Source organism: Podarcis bocagei, assembly GCF_964188305.1.
Source record: "Podarcis bocagei genome assembly, chromosome: 13".
In the NCBI taxonomy this organism is placed as follows: Eukaryota; Metazoa; Chordata; class Lepidosauria; order Squamata; family Lacertidae; genus Podarcis; species Podarcis bocagei.
The window spans coordinates 35,337,434-35,354,913 of NC_138138.1; the positions used below are offsets into that span (position 1 = coordinate 35,337,434).

At 43.0% G+C, this 17,480-nt stretch overlaps 1 protein-coding gene across 1 annotated transcript; it reads left to right on the top strand.

Annotated features, from left to right (window-relative positions):
- The first annotated feature begins 2,533 nt into the window (after positions 1-2,533).
- LOC308571890 (serine protease 27-like) lies at positions 2,534-16,052 on the top strand. Its single transcript, XM_081167509.1, has 6 exons — positions 2,534-2,887; positions 5,099-5,125; positions 6,006-6,168; positions 7,913-8,184; positions 11,704-11,873; positions 12,509-16,052. The coding sequence occupies exons 1-6, from the start codon at positions 2,806-2,808 to the stop codon at positions 12,803-12,805; spliced, it is 1,011 nt and encodes a 336-aa protein (XP_081023635.1). The 5' UTR covers positions 2,534-2,805; the 3' UTR covers positions 12,806-16,052.
- The last annotated feature ends 1,428 nt before the right edge of the window (positions 16,053-17,480 follow it).

Here is a 17,480-nt window from a genome sequence, read left to right on the forward strand (position 1 = left end):
TTCATTGCTGAATTAGGCCGCTCCATAACTAAACACGTGTCACAGGTTATTATACCTTTAAAATATGTGAATGTTTGAAGATATATGCATTCTCCTCCCCCCCCCCCAACATGCAAGGCTTTTTACAAAGATTCAATAAAAAGAACAGCAAAACAAAATCAGGATGGGGTAAAAACCTGTAGTTAAAAACAAAGCATACAGTGGTACCTTGGTTTACGAAGTTAATCCATTCCGGAAGTCCGTTCCTAAACCGAAACTGTACTTAAACTGAGGTGTGCTTTCCCTAATGAGGCCTCCTGCCGCCGGTGCCCCTTTGCCATTCAGATTCCATTCTTAGACTGAGGTAAAGTTCACAAACTGGGACACTATTTCCAGTTTTGTGGAGTTCGTAAACTGAATTGTTTGTAAACAGGGCTGTTCTTAAACTGAGGTAAAGGTAAAGGGACCCCTGACCATTAGGTCCAGTCATGACTGACTCTGGGATTGCGGCGCTCATCTCGCTTTATTGGCTGAGGGATCTGGCATACAGCTTCCGGGTTATGTGGCCAGCATGACTAAGCCGCTTCTGGCGAACCAGAGCAGCACACGGAAACACTGTTTACCTTCCCACCGGAGCAGTACCTATTTATCTACTTGCACTTTGACGTGCTTTTGAACTGCTAGGTTGGCAGGAGCAGGGACCGAGCAACGGGAGCTCACCCCGTCGTGGGGATTCAAGCCGCCGACCTTCTCATTGGCAAGTCGTAGGCTCTGTGGTTTAACCCACAGCGCCACCCACGTCCCTGAGGTACCACTGTATTAATTAATTAATTACAGGTACCACTGTATTAATTACTGGAGTCAACACACAGGATTAATTTTTCAGAATATTTGGGAGGGCATAAGACTATTTGGGCAATGCCGTGTTTATCATCTGCAAGTACATTAACAAACAATCAGTAAAAGGGTTGGCCCTACCATTGGGCAAGGTGAGGTGGTTGCCTCAGGCTGCAGGTGCTGTTCCTCCAGAACCCTTCTGTTGGAGGGCAGAGCTTTGGGAGGTACCCTTTGAAGTTCTGGGCATTCCCCCACCCTGCCAGAACCAATTTTGGAGGGAGCAGGGGGAGGAGGAGGAAGCCCCATTGTGCAGACTTCCACTGATGGGATTTATTAGTCACATCTCACCCTATGTGTGCCTGCACCCTTACTAGCCTGCAGCTTTCAAGTGTAGTGGATGCTGTCCCATTGCCGGTGCTGAAATGAGATTCAACTTCCAATCTAGTCAGCTGTGTGTGGAATGAAGAAGGACACCATCTTGTCCATCTATTGCAGCAAAATGTCATATCATATTTATGGGTTGTATTCAGTGCTAGTCCTACTCAAAGGAGGCCCACTAAAATTAATGGGCCTAAGTTACTCATGTTCACTCATTTCAATGGTTCTACTCTGATGAGGATTAGTACTGAACACATCACATTGATCTTACATGTATATCCCACTTTTCCTCCAATAAGCTCCAGGTTACATACATGGTCCCCCCCCTCTCAATTTTATCATCACAACAACCCTGTAAGGTGGCATAGGCTAAGAGACAATGATTAGTCCAAGAACACCCAATAGACTGGGTGCGGATTTAAATCCTGGTCCAATACTCTTATAAATACAGGTTAAAAGTTTTTTTGTTTTTGTTCTGTTGTTGTTTTTTTTAAGGGCAAAGGATCCCTGGATGGTTAAGTCCCGTCAAAGGTGACTATGGGGTTGTGGTGCTCATCTCGCTTTCAGGCCAAGGGAGCTGGCATTTGTCCACAGACAGCTTTCCAGGTCAAGTGGCCAGCATGACTTAACCGCTTCTGGCACAATGGAACACCGTGATGGAAACCATAGCGCACAGAGTGCTGCAGCAATACCTATTTATCTACTTGCACTGGTGTGCTTTCGAACTGCTAGGTTGGCAGGAGCTGGGTCAGAGCAACAGGAACTCACTCCATCATGGGGATTCGAACCACCAACCTTCTGATCGGCAAGCCCAAGAGGCTCAGTGGTTTAGACCACAGCGCCACCCGCATCCCAACACACTGGTCAGCAATAGGCTTGATCAGTAACACAGATGAGAACACCATCATCAGCTACCTACCGGTACCTCTCCCACCATTCTAACAGTGGACTTTGAGGTCCACCCATGAACCACCCCTATTGAATGTTGAGGTGGGTTAGAACATGTTAAGGTATAGCTGAAATGACACTGTGTGGGCACTTTCCCATGAAAAGTGGAAGGAATACACAAACTCCTAGCTGCAGGGAGTGAAAACCAAACTGAACATTGTAGAGATGTCTTTGAAGACAGAGAGAGTTGACCTTATGGTGCATGCAGAAACCACTGTGATGAGTGGGAAGGAAGGATTCTGGCAGAAAGGCTACATAGCAGTCATGAGAAACAGGGAAATGGATATACAATAGAGTTAGAAACAGGGAAATGAAGACATTTGGAAGGAAGGAGGCAGGTGAGAAGCATCAAGCAGCATTTACCCAACAGGTTTCGTAACATTCCCAGCTGACAAACTCCCATATCTGGCAGCATTCCCAGTGTGAATACGCCCTCCTGGGATGCCATATATAAGCACCCAAAGCTTGCACCACATAAATAGTAAAGTGTGTCTCAGATGCTCCTTCTTGAAATAGTGCATTATTCTACCTCTGCTTACCTACAATCAATTTAAAAAGGCAGAAGCAGAAGCAGAAGCAGAAGCAGAAGCAGAAGAAGAAGAAGAAGAAGAAGAAGAAGAAGAAGAAGAAGAAGAAGAAGAAGAAGAAGAAAGCTGTAGCAATATGGGGCATCAAGGACAAGTGCCACGAGGGAAAAGAAGGTTAATGGGATTGACGGTACTGATGCTTCTGCAGGTGTTGATGGGTAAGTGGAACATTTTTCTGCATGAGTTAATATTCCACACCACCAGTAGGGGGCACACTGGACCCCACCCCCACCCCACATCACCACACAGTAATCTGGGGAAGATGATCAGCACCTCAGCAGGAGGGCCTACCACCAATGCCTGTCCTGGGGACCGACTTAAAAACTGTGTGATGGGTGGTGAATTGCATTGTGAAAGACTGTAAGAATGAGCCTCACTTGGCTTGTTGGCCCTTTGTATTCCACCCTGAAGAATGAGAGGACTTCCCCACATTGGATCAGCCTGGTCATTGGACAATAGGATATGCATTCCTAAATTTCTTTTAAACTCAATCAATTGAAATTAAGATATGCTTTGTTTGAGCTAGGTTTTCCAGAACAAAGCAAACCAAGTCAAGTTTGCAAGGCCTAGGCCATCATTTATAAAGTCATAAATGGTTTAGGACCAGATTATCCAAAAGACTGTCTCTTCCTGTATGAGCCTGCCCAAGGGTTACAATTAGAAGAAGAAGAAGAAGAGTTTGGATTTGATATCCCGCCTTTCACTACCTGAAGGAGTCTCAAAGCGGCTAACAATCTCCTTTCCCTTCCTCCCCCACAACAAACACTCTGTGAGGTGAGTGGGGCTGAGAGACTTCAAAGAAGTGTGACTGGCCCAAGGTCACCCAGCAGCTGCATGTGGAGGAGCGGGGAATCGAACCTGGTTCACCAGATTACGAGTCCACCGCTCTTAACCACTACACCACACTGGCTCCAATTATCATCAAAGTTCATTTTTTCTATCTCACCACCTAAAGAGACTTGGCTAATAGGAGCTTGAGTCAGTCTTCTCTTTGGAAGGATCCTGGTTACGGCATTCACTCCCAAGAAAAGTTAGATTAGTCCCACCCAGATGACTTTTAGGTGGGCAGAAAAAAGTGCCTTACTTTATCTGAATTTTAGTGGGTTTTAATTACAAAGTTGAAGTTTTTATTTCTATATGTCTTTGCTTTTAAGCTTTACTTATAACGTTTTAGTTTGTTTAATGTTTTTATTGGCTTAGGGTATTGTAAGCTGTTAGTGGCGGTATCAAGGGGTGTAAATGTTTACAATACATCTTGAAGTCAAGTTATCATTTGCCAAACCAGAGCTGCCAGTTGGTGCTGATCGATGTGTGGCAAGCAGACTTTGCAAGACCTTAACTGCTTTAGTGAAAATTAGTCATCTTGAATCTGAGTTTCTAGAGGGCCCAGTTCCAAGGTCTTACAAGTAGGCTATATTTTCAACCCAAATAGGAGATGATTACGTTAGAATTTTCAAAAAAAAAAAAGATAGAACTAATGACAAGTGTAATCAACTGCTCATTCTTAAAGCAATTTATTTTGAAGTATTTTTAAAAAAACGAAATGAATTGAAGGGGTTCTAGCAACAAGGTAAAATGTAAGATGGGAATTGATAATAGATAAACTAATAGGACATGAATTTGCTGAACCAATTTTTAAAAAGGAATACAAAAAAGGGAGACGTGAGGAAGTCAGGAAAATAAGTTAACTAAAGATGAGAAATAAAGAAAGAGGGAGTTTTTGTTTTCTTTTATATGTGTTTTTTCTTCTTTTTTGTGTTTAATGTTTGTATTTTTTGTATTTTGTAATTTTGTATTTTTCTGTTTTTGTATTTTTCTGAACTTTTCTATTGATAAAACCTAATAAAATATTATAAAAAAATAAAAAATGAAGTATTTTTAAAAAAATATACTTGTCAGTATATAGTCTGAAGGGCTGTAGCTCAGTGGTAGAGCATGTGTTTTGATTGCAAAATGCCCCAGGTTCTGACTTAGGATAAAGCAATTTCCTGTGTTGATATAAATTAATGTGATGATTAAACGCCTGTCTTGTCTTTTTTCACTTCATTCTCACCATGAACAGAGTAGAATGGACTTGAAAGTCAGGAAGATGAGCCATGTTTTGAGTATTTGGCTGGTTCCTTAAATGCATTGGCAGAATCAAGGAAGGCACGTCTTAGTTGCAACAATTACAATGCCCAACGCAGGCTAGTTCTGAATCCAAAACAACATGGGGGATGAATGTATAGCTCTCAGCCACAATATTTACATTTAATATAGCCATCTGGCAAGTCTTTTCAAGATAATGGGCTGAATCCAACAACACAGATCTGCAAGTCCAAGGATTTCTGCATTGATTTTGTTTTGACCCCTTTTTCTTTTCTTTTCAGATGCCAACCCAAGTTATGCAAGCAGAAGTGAGTACTGTTTCTATATGCTTTTATTGTGCTTGAAGCCGGTGAGTTTTTAATTAGGAAAATTATTCAATTAAAATGTTTAGAGATAAGGAATCCCTGTGGAGAAGGGTGGTCTTGGTCACAGAGCCCTGTGGATCGTGGCTGCTATAACACTAACCAATTAGACTAGTACTAGTGGCTTGCCTCACAAGGACATGCACCCTAAAACTGCAATATCACCCTATAGATGAACATGAGACACAGGCTGCATACACGCCATACATTTAGAGCACATTTCCTATCCAAGAAACCTGAGAAGTGTAGTTAACTAAGGGTACTGGGAATTGCTGGTCTTACAAGGACGGATACTTTAAATGTATGATATGCACATAGCCTGATTCTCTGAGGGCCATTCTTTATGGTGCCAGAATGTGACTGTCAAGTGGGTGATATTGGCAAGTTTGGGGGAATCCCATGGTTTGCAGAAACTATATATATATATATATATATATATATATATATGGGAGGAGGAACTGAAGGGCTGGAAAAAAATATTATAATAAGGACTGGACATGCTCAATGGCTACAGAATGGTATGTCCACTGTGTGGGGATGGGTGGAAAACTTAGGGAAAAGAAGATGGAATGGAGTAGCCTGAAAAGGGGCATGGCAGACTGGCTGGTTCCCTGAGCCACACCACAACCTACAGTGGCCAAGTAGATGCATTCAGGACCATAGAAGCATCCTGTGTTGCCTTGTCCCCTAGCAACTGGTGCACAGTTATACTAGTAACTGGTGTGCCATATATACTGGTCTGCTGCATTAGAACACAGAAGCTCTATTTAACAATTATGCTTAATAGCCATTGAGAGACCTGCCCTAATAATGATATCTTCCTCAGTATGTGGAAAACAGGGAATCCTAAACCGGATCATAGGGGGGAAAGACTCGCAGGATGGAGAATGGCCTTGGCAGGTCAGCATAAGGTTGGATGGAGCGTACCACTGCGGAGGGTCCCTCATCACTGATCAGTGGGTCATCACAGCCTCACATTGTTTTAAACTGTAAGTATGCCTTTCCAATCCCATCCATCCCTCAAGTATCACTGAAATTAGATTTCACACACATTTTACAAAGTCAGCTTTCAATGCTGAATGTTGAAATATTCATTTTTAAGGGCTTCGCTTCATGCTCACGGATTTCTCAGGACAATATTGTTTATCATAACTGGCCTAATTCAGTCAGGGGTGGGGGGTTTTTTGTCCATACTTCGGCTTCAATGCATCGATTTCAGCGAAAGCTGTGTGAAAATAGATGCAGAACGGCAAGCAGGAAGCCAAGAATGAACCTTCAGATCATGGCTTGTTTGGAACAAAATGAAGAACTTAAGCTACGTGCACTGGTCAATCGCTTGTGCACAGCTGTAGACAGCACTGGTGGACAGCACTGAGTTCAAAAATGCCCACTGATTCCAGTACTATCTATAAATTACTAACTTGGGTTGGACCAGCCCAGTGCTTTACAGCAGGGATGGTGAACCAGTCTGAGGGCCTCATACTCTCATGGACAATCTCCTGCGATGGGACACATGTCAGCGGGGAGAGGAGCAGAGGCAAAAGTATGCAAGGCAAAGTCTGTGATTCTTACCATTATACGCTAGGCTGCATTGCAGCCACACTGAAGATGGAGGCTTCTGTATGCATATAGAGGGACGCGGGTGGCGCTGTGGGTTAAACCACAGAGCCTAGGACTTGCTGATCAGAAGGTTGGCAGTTCAAATCCCTGTGACGGGGTGAGCTCCCGTTGCTCGGTCCCTGCTCCTGCCAACCTAGCAGTTCGAAAGCACATCAAAGTGAAAGTAGATAAATAGGTACCGCTCTGGCGGGAAGGTAAACGGCATTTCCGTGCACAGCTCTGGTTTGCCAGAAGTGGCTTAGTCATGCTGGCCACATGACCCGGAAGCTGTACACCAGCTCCCTCGGCCAATAAAGCGAGATGAGCGCCGCAACCCCAGAGTCAGCCACGGCTGGACCTAATGGTCAGGGGTCCCTTTACCTTATATGCATATAGACACATCTCCCTGTTGTCCATCCAGGCAAGTGGGAGTTTCATGATTCACATTCCAGCCATGCAAAAGCACTGAAGGAAAGCCAGTGAAAGTTGCCCCACCCTCCACAAAGCCTGATGTTTTACACCACCATTTTACACATTGGTGGTGTTTTTTTTCTCCCCAAATCTCTAAACCCAACAGTAATTGAAGGGCTATTGAAGGAGCTTGCAACGAAAAGAACCGAAGTGCTACATCCTTCCACTGGAATCTGCCCATACTCCAAGATGTGTCTCAGACGCCCTTCACTGGGTGCCCCCACCCTCAGAACATTGGTGGATGGTGATTGGAAAATGAGCCTTTTCATTGGTGGCTCCCTGGTTCTGGAATATACCTCTCTGGGCTGCTTGCCTGCCAACGAGCTTGAAAAGCTTTCAGCACCAGGCTAAAACTTTCTTATTTAACTAGTTTTTGAATAGATTTCAGCTGATTTTTAAATTATTTAAAATCATTATTTTAAAATAACAGCATTATTTTGAATGTTTACTTAATAGTTTTATTTATCTAGAGATAATCCTGAAAGATCAGCTGAAAAAAATCAAACTGAACTTTTTTTAAATTGGGGGTGCAAACTAAAAATGGGAAATAATGGGATTTGTTTCACACAACCCAACTCCTTAACCTGTTCCATCCACTTAACCCTAAGGATAAGAATTCACTGACATTCTCTCTGTCTCCTCAACCCCATTGTGTCTCTCTAGGCTCAGCACCCCTTCCAACTTCACAGTAATGCTCGGAGCACTGAAACTCTCCAGTCCTGGTCCCCATTCCATCACCACCGCTGTGAAACGTATCATCCTCAATCCTATATATGAGGGGGATGTGAAATCCGGAGACATTGCTCTGCTGCAGCTGGACAGGCCAGTGAATTTCTCTCAATGGATCGTCCCCATCTGTGTCCCTGATTCCGATGTCGTCTTCCCCCCAGGACACATGTGTTGGGTCACGGGTTGGGGAGATGTGCAAGGCACAGGTAGGTTCAAAAGAGAGAGATAATAATAATAATAATAATAATAATAATAATAATAATAATAATAATAATAATTAACAACAACAACAACAACAACAACAACAACAACAACAACAATAATAATAATAATAATAATAATAATAATAATAATAAAATTTATTTATACCCCGCCCATCTAGCTAGGTTTCCCCAGCCACTCTGGGCGGCTTCCAACAAAACACTAAAATACAATAACCTATTAAACATTAAAAGCTTCCCTAAACAGGGCTGCCTTCAGATGTTTTCTAAAAGTTTGGTAGTTATTTTTCTCCTTGACATCTGGTGGGAGGGCGTTCCACAGGGTGGGTGCCACTACCAAGAAGGCCCTCTGCCTGGTTCCCTGTAACCTGGCTTCTCGCAGGGAGGGAACCGCCAGAAGGCCCTCGGTGTCTGGGAAGAATGATGGAGGTGGAGACGCTCCTTCAGGTATACTGGACCGAGGCCGTTTAGCAGATCGACTCCCTCTGCTGAAACAAACTGGGGATAACTCCTATCAGCCACCCCAGCATGGCCAATGGTGAGGAAATTATAGGAACAGTAGTCTAAAACATCTGGAAGGTACCAGGTTGGAGAAGGCTGCATTAGAGGGGAATTTATGCTACAGACTGTAAGTGGTTTAACAGCCATTCCCTCTTTCTTGGGAGTCCTGGGAATTGTAATTCTGGGTGTGGGAGGAGTTAAGAATCTTTAACAGAGAATCATCACCCCTCACCAAACTCCAATTCCCAAGATCCTTCTGGAAGAAGACCCGGCAGTTCTAGTGTTATGAAACCAATATATACTTTATGGTAGGGAGTGAGAGACCTTAGCTCTGCACGCCTGAGTCTATAATGCTCCAGCTTCTCTCTCTCTCTCTCTCTCTCTCTCTCTCTCTCTCTCTCTCTCTCTCTCTGATTTCTCCAGTTAATCCCTAACAATAGCAGTTCACAGACACAAGGCAGCAGGTCTAGTCTGGAGTTTGTAATTTTTGGCTACTGTGTCTCTAACAGTTTTGTGACAGGCAGAAGTCCTGCAAGTGAAGAAATCCAGCTGTAGCACCATCTGCAGGTCAGGAAATGCTCTACTTGCTGGATTTCTGTTTATTTATACAGCTCTTAAAGGCAAATTAAGTTGTGCCCAGTGGTAGAGGCAAGGAGAGAAGTTGTCAAGCTATTTAAAAAGTTTGGTTGGTAGCAACCATTGTTTCCTCCTGAATGCCTGGTTCCAAACTAAAGATAATTCCAGCTTAGTTCATAAGAGCATTCTATAATCAAAAAAATATTCTATATCACCTATAAAATATTTGTAATTTTTATCATTGCTAGGTAGCAATGTGATTTTATGCAGTATTTTATACTATTGGTTTTTGTATTGTACCTATTTATCTTATATGTGAATGGCCTATGGCCCAAGCATTAATAAACTACCACTACTACTGTTTTTTTAATTATTGTTACTGTTACTACCACTATTGTATAATGGGAATAGCAATTTACAAAAGATGAATTGTAAGATAATATAGATACAAAATAGAAATCCATTAGGGGGAAAGCCAGGGGATGTAATCTCTACCCTAATGGTCTAGTTCCCAACAACAGAATATAAGTTCTCATTAAAAACAATGAACCAAATGGCACCTTAAACATGAACAATGCAATGAGTCTGTTCAGAAGAAAAAAATCATGTAGCTCAATGTGACTTATGCCCTGGCAAGTGTGTGAATAGGATTCCATCTTAGCACATCTATGGGGCCAGAAGCTTTCACATGCCTTCTTCATTAGATGCATGGTGTGGGACCCTCAAGGTGTGAATGGATAGGTGATAGATGATAGATAGATATAGACAGACAGATAGATAGATGATAGATAGATGATAGATGATAGATAGATAGATAGATAGATAGATAGATAGATAGATGATAGATAGATAGATAGATAGATAGATAGATAGATGATAGATAGATAGATAGATAGATAGATAGATAGATAGATAGATAGATGATAGATAGATAGATGATAGATAGATAGATAGATAGATGATAGATGATAGATATAGATGATAGATAGATAGATGATAGATAGATAGATGATGATAGATAGATAGATAGATAGATAGATAGATAGATAGATGATTGATAGATAGATAGATAGATAGATAGATAGATAGATAGATAGATAGATGATAGATAGATAGATAGATGATAGATAGATGGTAGATAGATAGATTAGATAGATAGATGATAGATAGATGATAGATAGATAGATAGATAGATAGATAGATAGATAGATATAGATAGATAGATAGAGATAGATGATAGATAGATTATAGATGATAGATAGATAGATAGATGATAGATAGATAGATAGATATGATAGATAGATAGATAGATAGATAGATAGATAGATAGATATAGATGATAGATAGATATAGATAGATAGATAGATAGATAGATAGATAGATAGATGATAGATAGATAGATGATAGATAGAGATAGATAGATATAGATAGATAGATAGATAGATAGATAGATGATAGATAGATAGATAGATAGATAGATAGATAGATAGATAGATGATAGATAGATGATAGATGATAGATGATAGATGATAGATGATAGATGATAGATAGAGATAGATAGATAGAGATAGATAGATAGATGATAGATAGATAGATAGATAGATAGATAGATAGATAGATGATAGATAGATAGAAAGATGATAGAAAGATGATAGAGTGTCAGAATGTCTTTAGAAAGCGAGGCCCGAAAGCTGAGCAATCTAAGAGACAGGTGTGCCACAATCGTATGCCAAGAAAAATGAAAATGAGATCCCATCAAAAGAGGAAAAAGAGTGGGTGTGACACGCTCCCAACTGGTGATGAATTGGCCAAGCAAGATGAATAATGTACATTAATGCCTAAACAGGGACAATTACCTTTTGTGGTGAGTGAGCCATTCCTAATCCCCTATTGAATCCAAAGTCTGTTAGTGTCAGGTCTGCAAATAAATTGCAGCTAACAAAGGAGTCTCTCTTTGAAATCTTTTGGGTGATGTGTGACAACTTGTAAGCCAATTATACAAACAGGGATATATGTCTAGAACCTGTCACTCACATAATTTTAACCATAATTCCATTTTGTACTTGAATTTGTTTGTTTTATGAAATCCTCTTAAAAAATGGATTTATAAAGTGTATCTTCTCTCAAAATACATATTGAAGCGGATATATATTTATATATATAGTCTTTTGAAACTTAAATCTGCAATCTGCATAGCTCTAAATTTCTGATAAATGCAGTGACCATTCTGTGACATGCAAAATCTGGTAGGTAGCAAAGACCTGGTCCATGCACAGGGATTTGCAAAGAATGCAGTCTGCAATCATTCCCAGTCTGTTCCAATAACTCCAGGGAGACAGAAATGAAATCCCTTTGGTTGCAGAGCATCACCATTTTAATGTTTCATTATACAATGGCACTGATTCTCTTATCTTGCTCCTGTTTCAGACAAACAGCGAACCTCTGATATACTCCAAAAGATAGAGGTCCCCATAATCAGCACAAACACATGCAATGCCCTCTATCACCAAGACTCCGGAGAGCTCAAACTCACAAAGGACATTAAAAATGACATGATATGTGCTGGCTTTGCTGCTGGACATCGGGATGCCTGCCAGGTGAGACCCAGATCAGTTTTAGTCCATTATTAGTACATCCAGATCTTTAGTCCATCTAGTTCAATCTCACCTGCACTGAGAGGCAGCAGCTCGCCAGTGTTTCAGCTAAGACTCCCTCCCAGTCCTACCTGAATCTGCTAGACATTAAACTTGGGACCTTCCAAATGCAAAGCAGATGCTCTGCTACTGAGCTACTGCCCTTGCCATAGCTCTTGGGCATCAGCTCCCTTCCCTGTGCCCAGAGGCGGTGGAAGAGGGATGCAGTGGGGGTGGGCCGCCCCAGGTGTCACCACTGAGGGGGGTGACAAAATGCGTGGCGGCACTCACCACAGAGCCTGCAGTGCAGCCGAGCCACGCATCTCTCCTGTGAGTGACACAATGGCTTGGGTACCCACAGGCTCCGTGCTGTCCCACCCACTGCCTCCGCCTCAGCTGTAGAGTGGCTCAATGGGAGGAGGCAGGCAGACTCCTTGGAGGCCCTGTGGAATGTCCTGCCCTGGCTTGCCCTGCCCCGTGGGCGGCTGGCCCTGGCCCTTGGCGCAGGGCACGCGCGCCACCCCAGGTGCCAATTGGCTTGCTCTGCCCACTGCCTGTGCCTGCATCTCCCATAATCTATTTGGGTTTTCTCTGCACAGGGTGATTCAGGAGGACCACTAGCCTGCCGAATGGGGGACTCCTGGCTCCTCGCAGGCGTGGTGAGCTGGGGAGAAGGGTGTGCACAGAAGAATCGCCCTGGTGTTTATGCCCGTGTCACATCCTATCAGTCATGGATCCACAGCCTGATACCAGAGCTGACTTTCACCAGTGTGGAAACCAAGGGCCATGGGTCAACGGTGAACAACAGAAGCACCATCAATGGAGCATCAGCTGGAAGTCTTAGCTTCATCTCCATCATCATAGCCACTGTCGTTTTGCTACTATCTTCTGAGTAGACTCTCTGGAAAAGGAGGGCAGCCCCTTTTTCCTGGGGAGACCTTTGTGCTAATCCTGCAGGCTTAGTTTGGAAGAGGATGGAGATCATCAGAACTGCCAGTGAGGCCATCAAGGAGACTTCAAGCTCTGCCGCTGTATGGTTTTAAGAAGTGACTGTCGGCTAAAGCAGTCCTTCTTGGCCTTTCTGATACAGAAATTTGTGGGCATTCAGAAATTAAGGGGATATCCCATCCCCATTACCATTTCTGAAATTTATTTCACGTTTTTCTTCATGGACTCAGTCCTCCACTCCAGAAACAAGTTTTGCTGCAAGGGATTGGAGCAGAAAGATTCACACCTGGATATTTTTTTCTCAGCCACTGAGCATGCCCAGCGATAGTACTCAGTTGGCATCCTCAGCCATATCCATGCTAAAACATGTTGTGGCCCTGTTGGTCCTCCTTCAACCCATGCTCAGGCTTACAAAAAAACCTATCCGGTGGCTGGGAAGCTGCTGGCTTAAACTGCCTATGGAGTGGTGCTCCATTGGGACAATGTGGGTAGTTACAATTGTGGTCCACTCACCACAGTTCACACTACTCCTGCTGCCCTCCACTACTAAGCTTGTTGTAGGGTTAATGTCAGGGGCCCATCAGAAGGCATTTTGCCTGGGGACCCCTCAAATCTGGAAGTGGCTCTGCTCTTGTGGCTATCAGAGGCCTCTCTCCTTAAAATGTGAGGATATGCAGGCAGGATTCCAGTTCCCAAGAACGGTTCTTTTGATCTTCTTCTGCTGAACTAGGTGGGCCATTGGCCTAAGATAGCTGACTCTTCTTATGTTCATATCCATGCTCAGATCTGTCTTAAGCTCCAGGAAAAGGTCATAGGGTTGCTGTCATTTAGCCAGTCAGTGCAAGAAGTGGCTTTATACCAAGTCAGGTCCATCTATCTCATTACTGACTGGCTGGCAGCAGCTCTCCAGGGTTTCAGGTGGGAACATTCCCCATCCCTATCAATAAATTCCAGGTGTCCAACCAGGTAGCTTCTGCATGCATGTGTTGTATCTCACTGAGCAAAATCCCCCTCCCTCAGGGTTCATCACCTCTAGCAGATAGCAAGCAGGCTGAAATCAGCAGGTGGGCCTTCCTCCTAGCATGGAGGAGATGCAATGGACAGAATATCACCTATTGTTGATTTCAAAGAATCATAGATTGTAGAGCTTGAAGTGACCCTAAGGGTCATCTAGTCCAAATCATGCAACGAAGGAATCTCAACTAGAGAATCCATTACAGATGGAGTCCAACCTCTCTTAAAAACCTCCAAAGAAGGAAAGTCCACCACCCTCGAGAGAGTCTGTTCCACTGTCAAACAGCTCTTACTGTCAGAAAGTTCTTCCAGATATTTAGTTGGAATCTCCTTTCTTGTAACCTGAAGCCATTGACCCATAACCCACCAGATCAGGAGAAAACAAGCTTGCTCTACCTTCTATGTGACAGCCCTTGAGATATTTAAAGATGACTATCATATCTTCTCTCAGTCTCCTGTTTTCCAGGCTAAACATACCCAACTCCCTCAACTGTTCCTCATAAGGCTTGGTTTCCAGATCCTTGATCATCTTGGTTGTCCTCCTCTGCACACGTTCTAGCTTGTCAATAGCCTTCTCAAATTTTGGCTGTCAGAACTGGACACAGCATTCCAGTTGTGGTCTGATCAAGGCAGAACAGAGTGGTACGATTACCTCCCTTGATCTGGACACTACACTTCTGTTGATGCAGCCCAGAATAGCATTAGCTTCTTTTGCTGCTGCATCACATGGTTGTCTCGTGTCAACCATGTGATGCAGCAGCAAAAAAAAACAACCAACCTAATGATTCATGTCAACCATGTGATTTCTGCCTGTCACACGGCTACTAAAGCAGGGATGGGCAACCTTTTGCTGTTGCAGGTTGCATTCCCTTGAGGTAATCTTTCAAAGCCTTCAGGCTCAGAGTCAAAGGGGTGCAGGGAGTCAGAGCCAAACGTAGATGGGACTACACACACTCTAGGCTTATCCACACTTAGCTTTTCCTCTGCTCTTTCCAGGCACAGTCTGCGATTTAAAACTGAGCACCATTTTTATGCTCCTGAGCTTTCCCTGTGAAAACCCATTCTTTAAAGCTCAATCAGAGCAAGCGTCAATCCACAGAAAACCCGAATTGATGTTTGCTCTCATTCAACTTTAAGGGGTGGGTTTTCATGGGGAAAGCTTGACAGGTAGGCAAGAGATGCTTGAACACAGTGTTGTATAGAGCAGACCTCTTCCTGGAAAGAGCAGGGAATATGGAGTGGAGGAAAGGTTGCCCCTTATCTCTCCTGTGGTTTTGATCCAATTTAGGGGGGCTTCACAGTTGCTGTAACTTTGAGAACCACAGAAATTGGACAGATCTCTTAACAACATGTGCAGTTTGATCCTCGGTGTCTTAAAAGATGGGGGTGGATAGTCTAAAGCCCAGACTATCCCCCTCTGGGAATTATACTGCCTAAAGATATAGCAGAGGAGGAAAGCTAGCCTCACACTCAGGATAAACCAGTTCTTTCTTGCTTCTGAATAAAAAGTATGTTACGACATACAACCACACCATACCTTTAAAACACTCTTATACCAGTCGTTGAGAATCCTGGGAACTGTAGTTTCTTATGGGTGCTGGGAACTGTAGGTCTGTGGACTCAGAACCCTTAATAAACTACAGTTCCCAGGATTCTTTGGGGGAGGAGCCATGATGACTGTTAAAGGGATAGAAGAGTGCTTCAAATGTATGATGTGGATGTTCAGGGGGCACAGGAGTTATTATTATTATTATTATTATTATTATTATTATTATTTATTGAATTTATATACTGCCCTATACCCAAGGGCCTTTTCTTCCTTTCAACAACATATATATCAGATACACCAAACCTACCATTCGCTACCTCTGTTCATGGGGTTTTGCTGTTCTCACCAATGCAAAATCTCAGCTGCTATAGACATTCTGGCCTGGTTTATTTCATGACATGAAGTTGATTTACCAGCATGGTGCCAAGTGTATATATTTATGACTTTATTTATTGTTTGTACTGTGTATCATGTGACATATTTTTGTAACACGCACGTATCTCCGTAACTCTGTGGTGAAATCCTCTTCCCCACCCATCATGTGAGTAAAGGAGCCCCGTCTGGTATGTGGGCTCCCGCATTTCCTTGTCTATCTCTTTCCTTCCCTTCACAATAAACTCTTTGAACCTTGACACCTGGATTGAGAAATACTTCTCTCTGACCTGAGGTGACTCTTAAATTGAGAGGAATTTGAGCAATGTTGCTCTGCAAGCCTTTATTAGGCGATAGTATCAAATGCAGGGGGGGAGGGGGTTAGGAGAGAAATAGTCTTGTGACACTCTCTTAGGAAATGTTATAAATATTTAATTCTGCTCTTGAATGCACAAAGCAGCCATTCACCTCTATCACCAGATTCTTGACACCCCATATACAAGTATTTGTGTACACTTGCTAATGTGTACAGCAAGGGTCAGCAACCTTTTTCAGCCATGAGCCCGTCCACTGTCCCTCACACCTTGTGGGGGGCCAGACTATATTTTGGGGGAAAAAATATGAACGAATTCCTATGCCCCACAAATAACTCAGAGATGCATTTTAAATAAAAGGACATATTCTACTCATGTAAAAACATGCTGATTGCCAGACCATCTGCGGGCTGGATTGAGAAGGTGCTTGGGCCACATCTGGCCCTCGGGCCTTAGGTTGCCTACTCCTGGTGTACAGCTCAGCTATTTCCATCAGGCTACATCAGTGGGAGAAATGGGAAGTAGGACTTAGGGCTCGTTCATACTTCCACTCATCCCGTGCTGAGAAAGCACAGGTATGAGCAGTTTTCCCTTTGACCCACACTTTCTAGGTATGGATCTGAGCAGTTTTCCCCTTATCCTGCTCCTTTCCCAGGGGAAACCCACTCTCTCTAGTGCTAAATTGGAGCAAACGTCTATCTGGAGAAAACTCAAATTTGTTCCAATAGGGCACCGTCTCCCTCTACTGCCACCCAGTTACAGATAGGTAGCCGTGTTGGTCTGCCATAGTCAAAATAAAAAAATTAAAAAATAAAAAAAAATTCCTTCCAGTAGCACCTAAAAGACCAACTAAGTTAGTTCTTGGTATGAGCTTTCGTGTGCATGCACACTTCTTCAGATACAGTGTATCTGAAGAAGTGTGCATGCACACGAAAGCTCATACCAAGAACTAACTTAGGTGCCACCCAGTGGTAGCCTTTCCATCAGGCTGCCTCAGTGGGAGAAATGAGAAGCAGGCCTCATTCCACACACCTCCTTCCCCTGAACTATTCCTATGCCATCTGGTCATTAGATGAGCTGTTATTTAGGAATTGGTACCTGAGTTTGCTTTTTCCCCTCTTCCCTCCTTGTCCCTTTTCCCTTGTATGTCTTTTAAAAAAGGGGAGGTGTAAGCCTGTAGACAGGAACTGTCTTGTTCTAATGGGTGGTATATAAACCACTCAAGAGAGCCTTTTTGGCTGAAGAGCTTAGTACAAAAGCTCTAAAGAAATAAAGGTACACAGACAGTACACTAATTGAGTAATACATGCAAATAACCTACAAGTGCACAGTTCCACGAACTGGCAAATGCAAGAAAGGAAAGGGTTAAGTTAG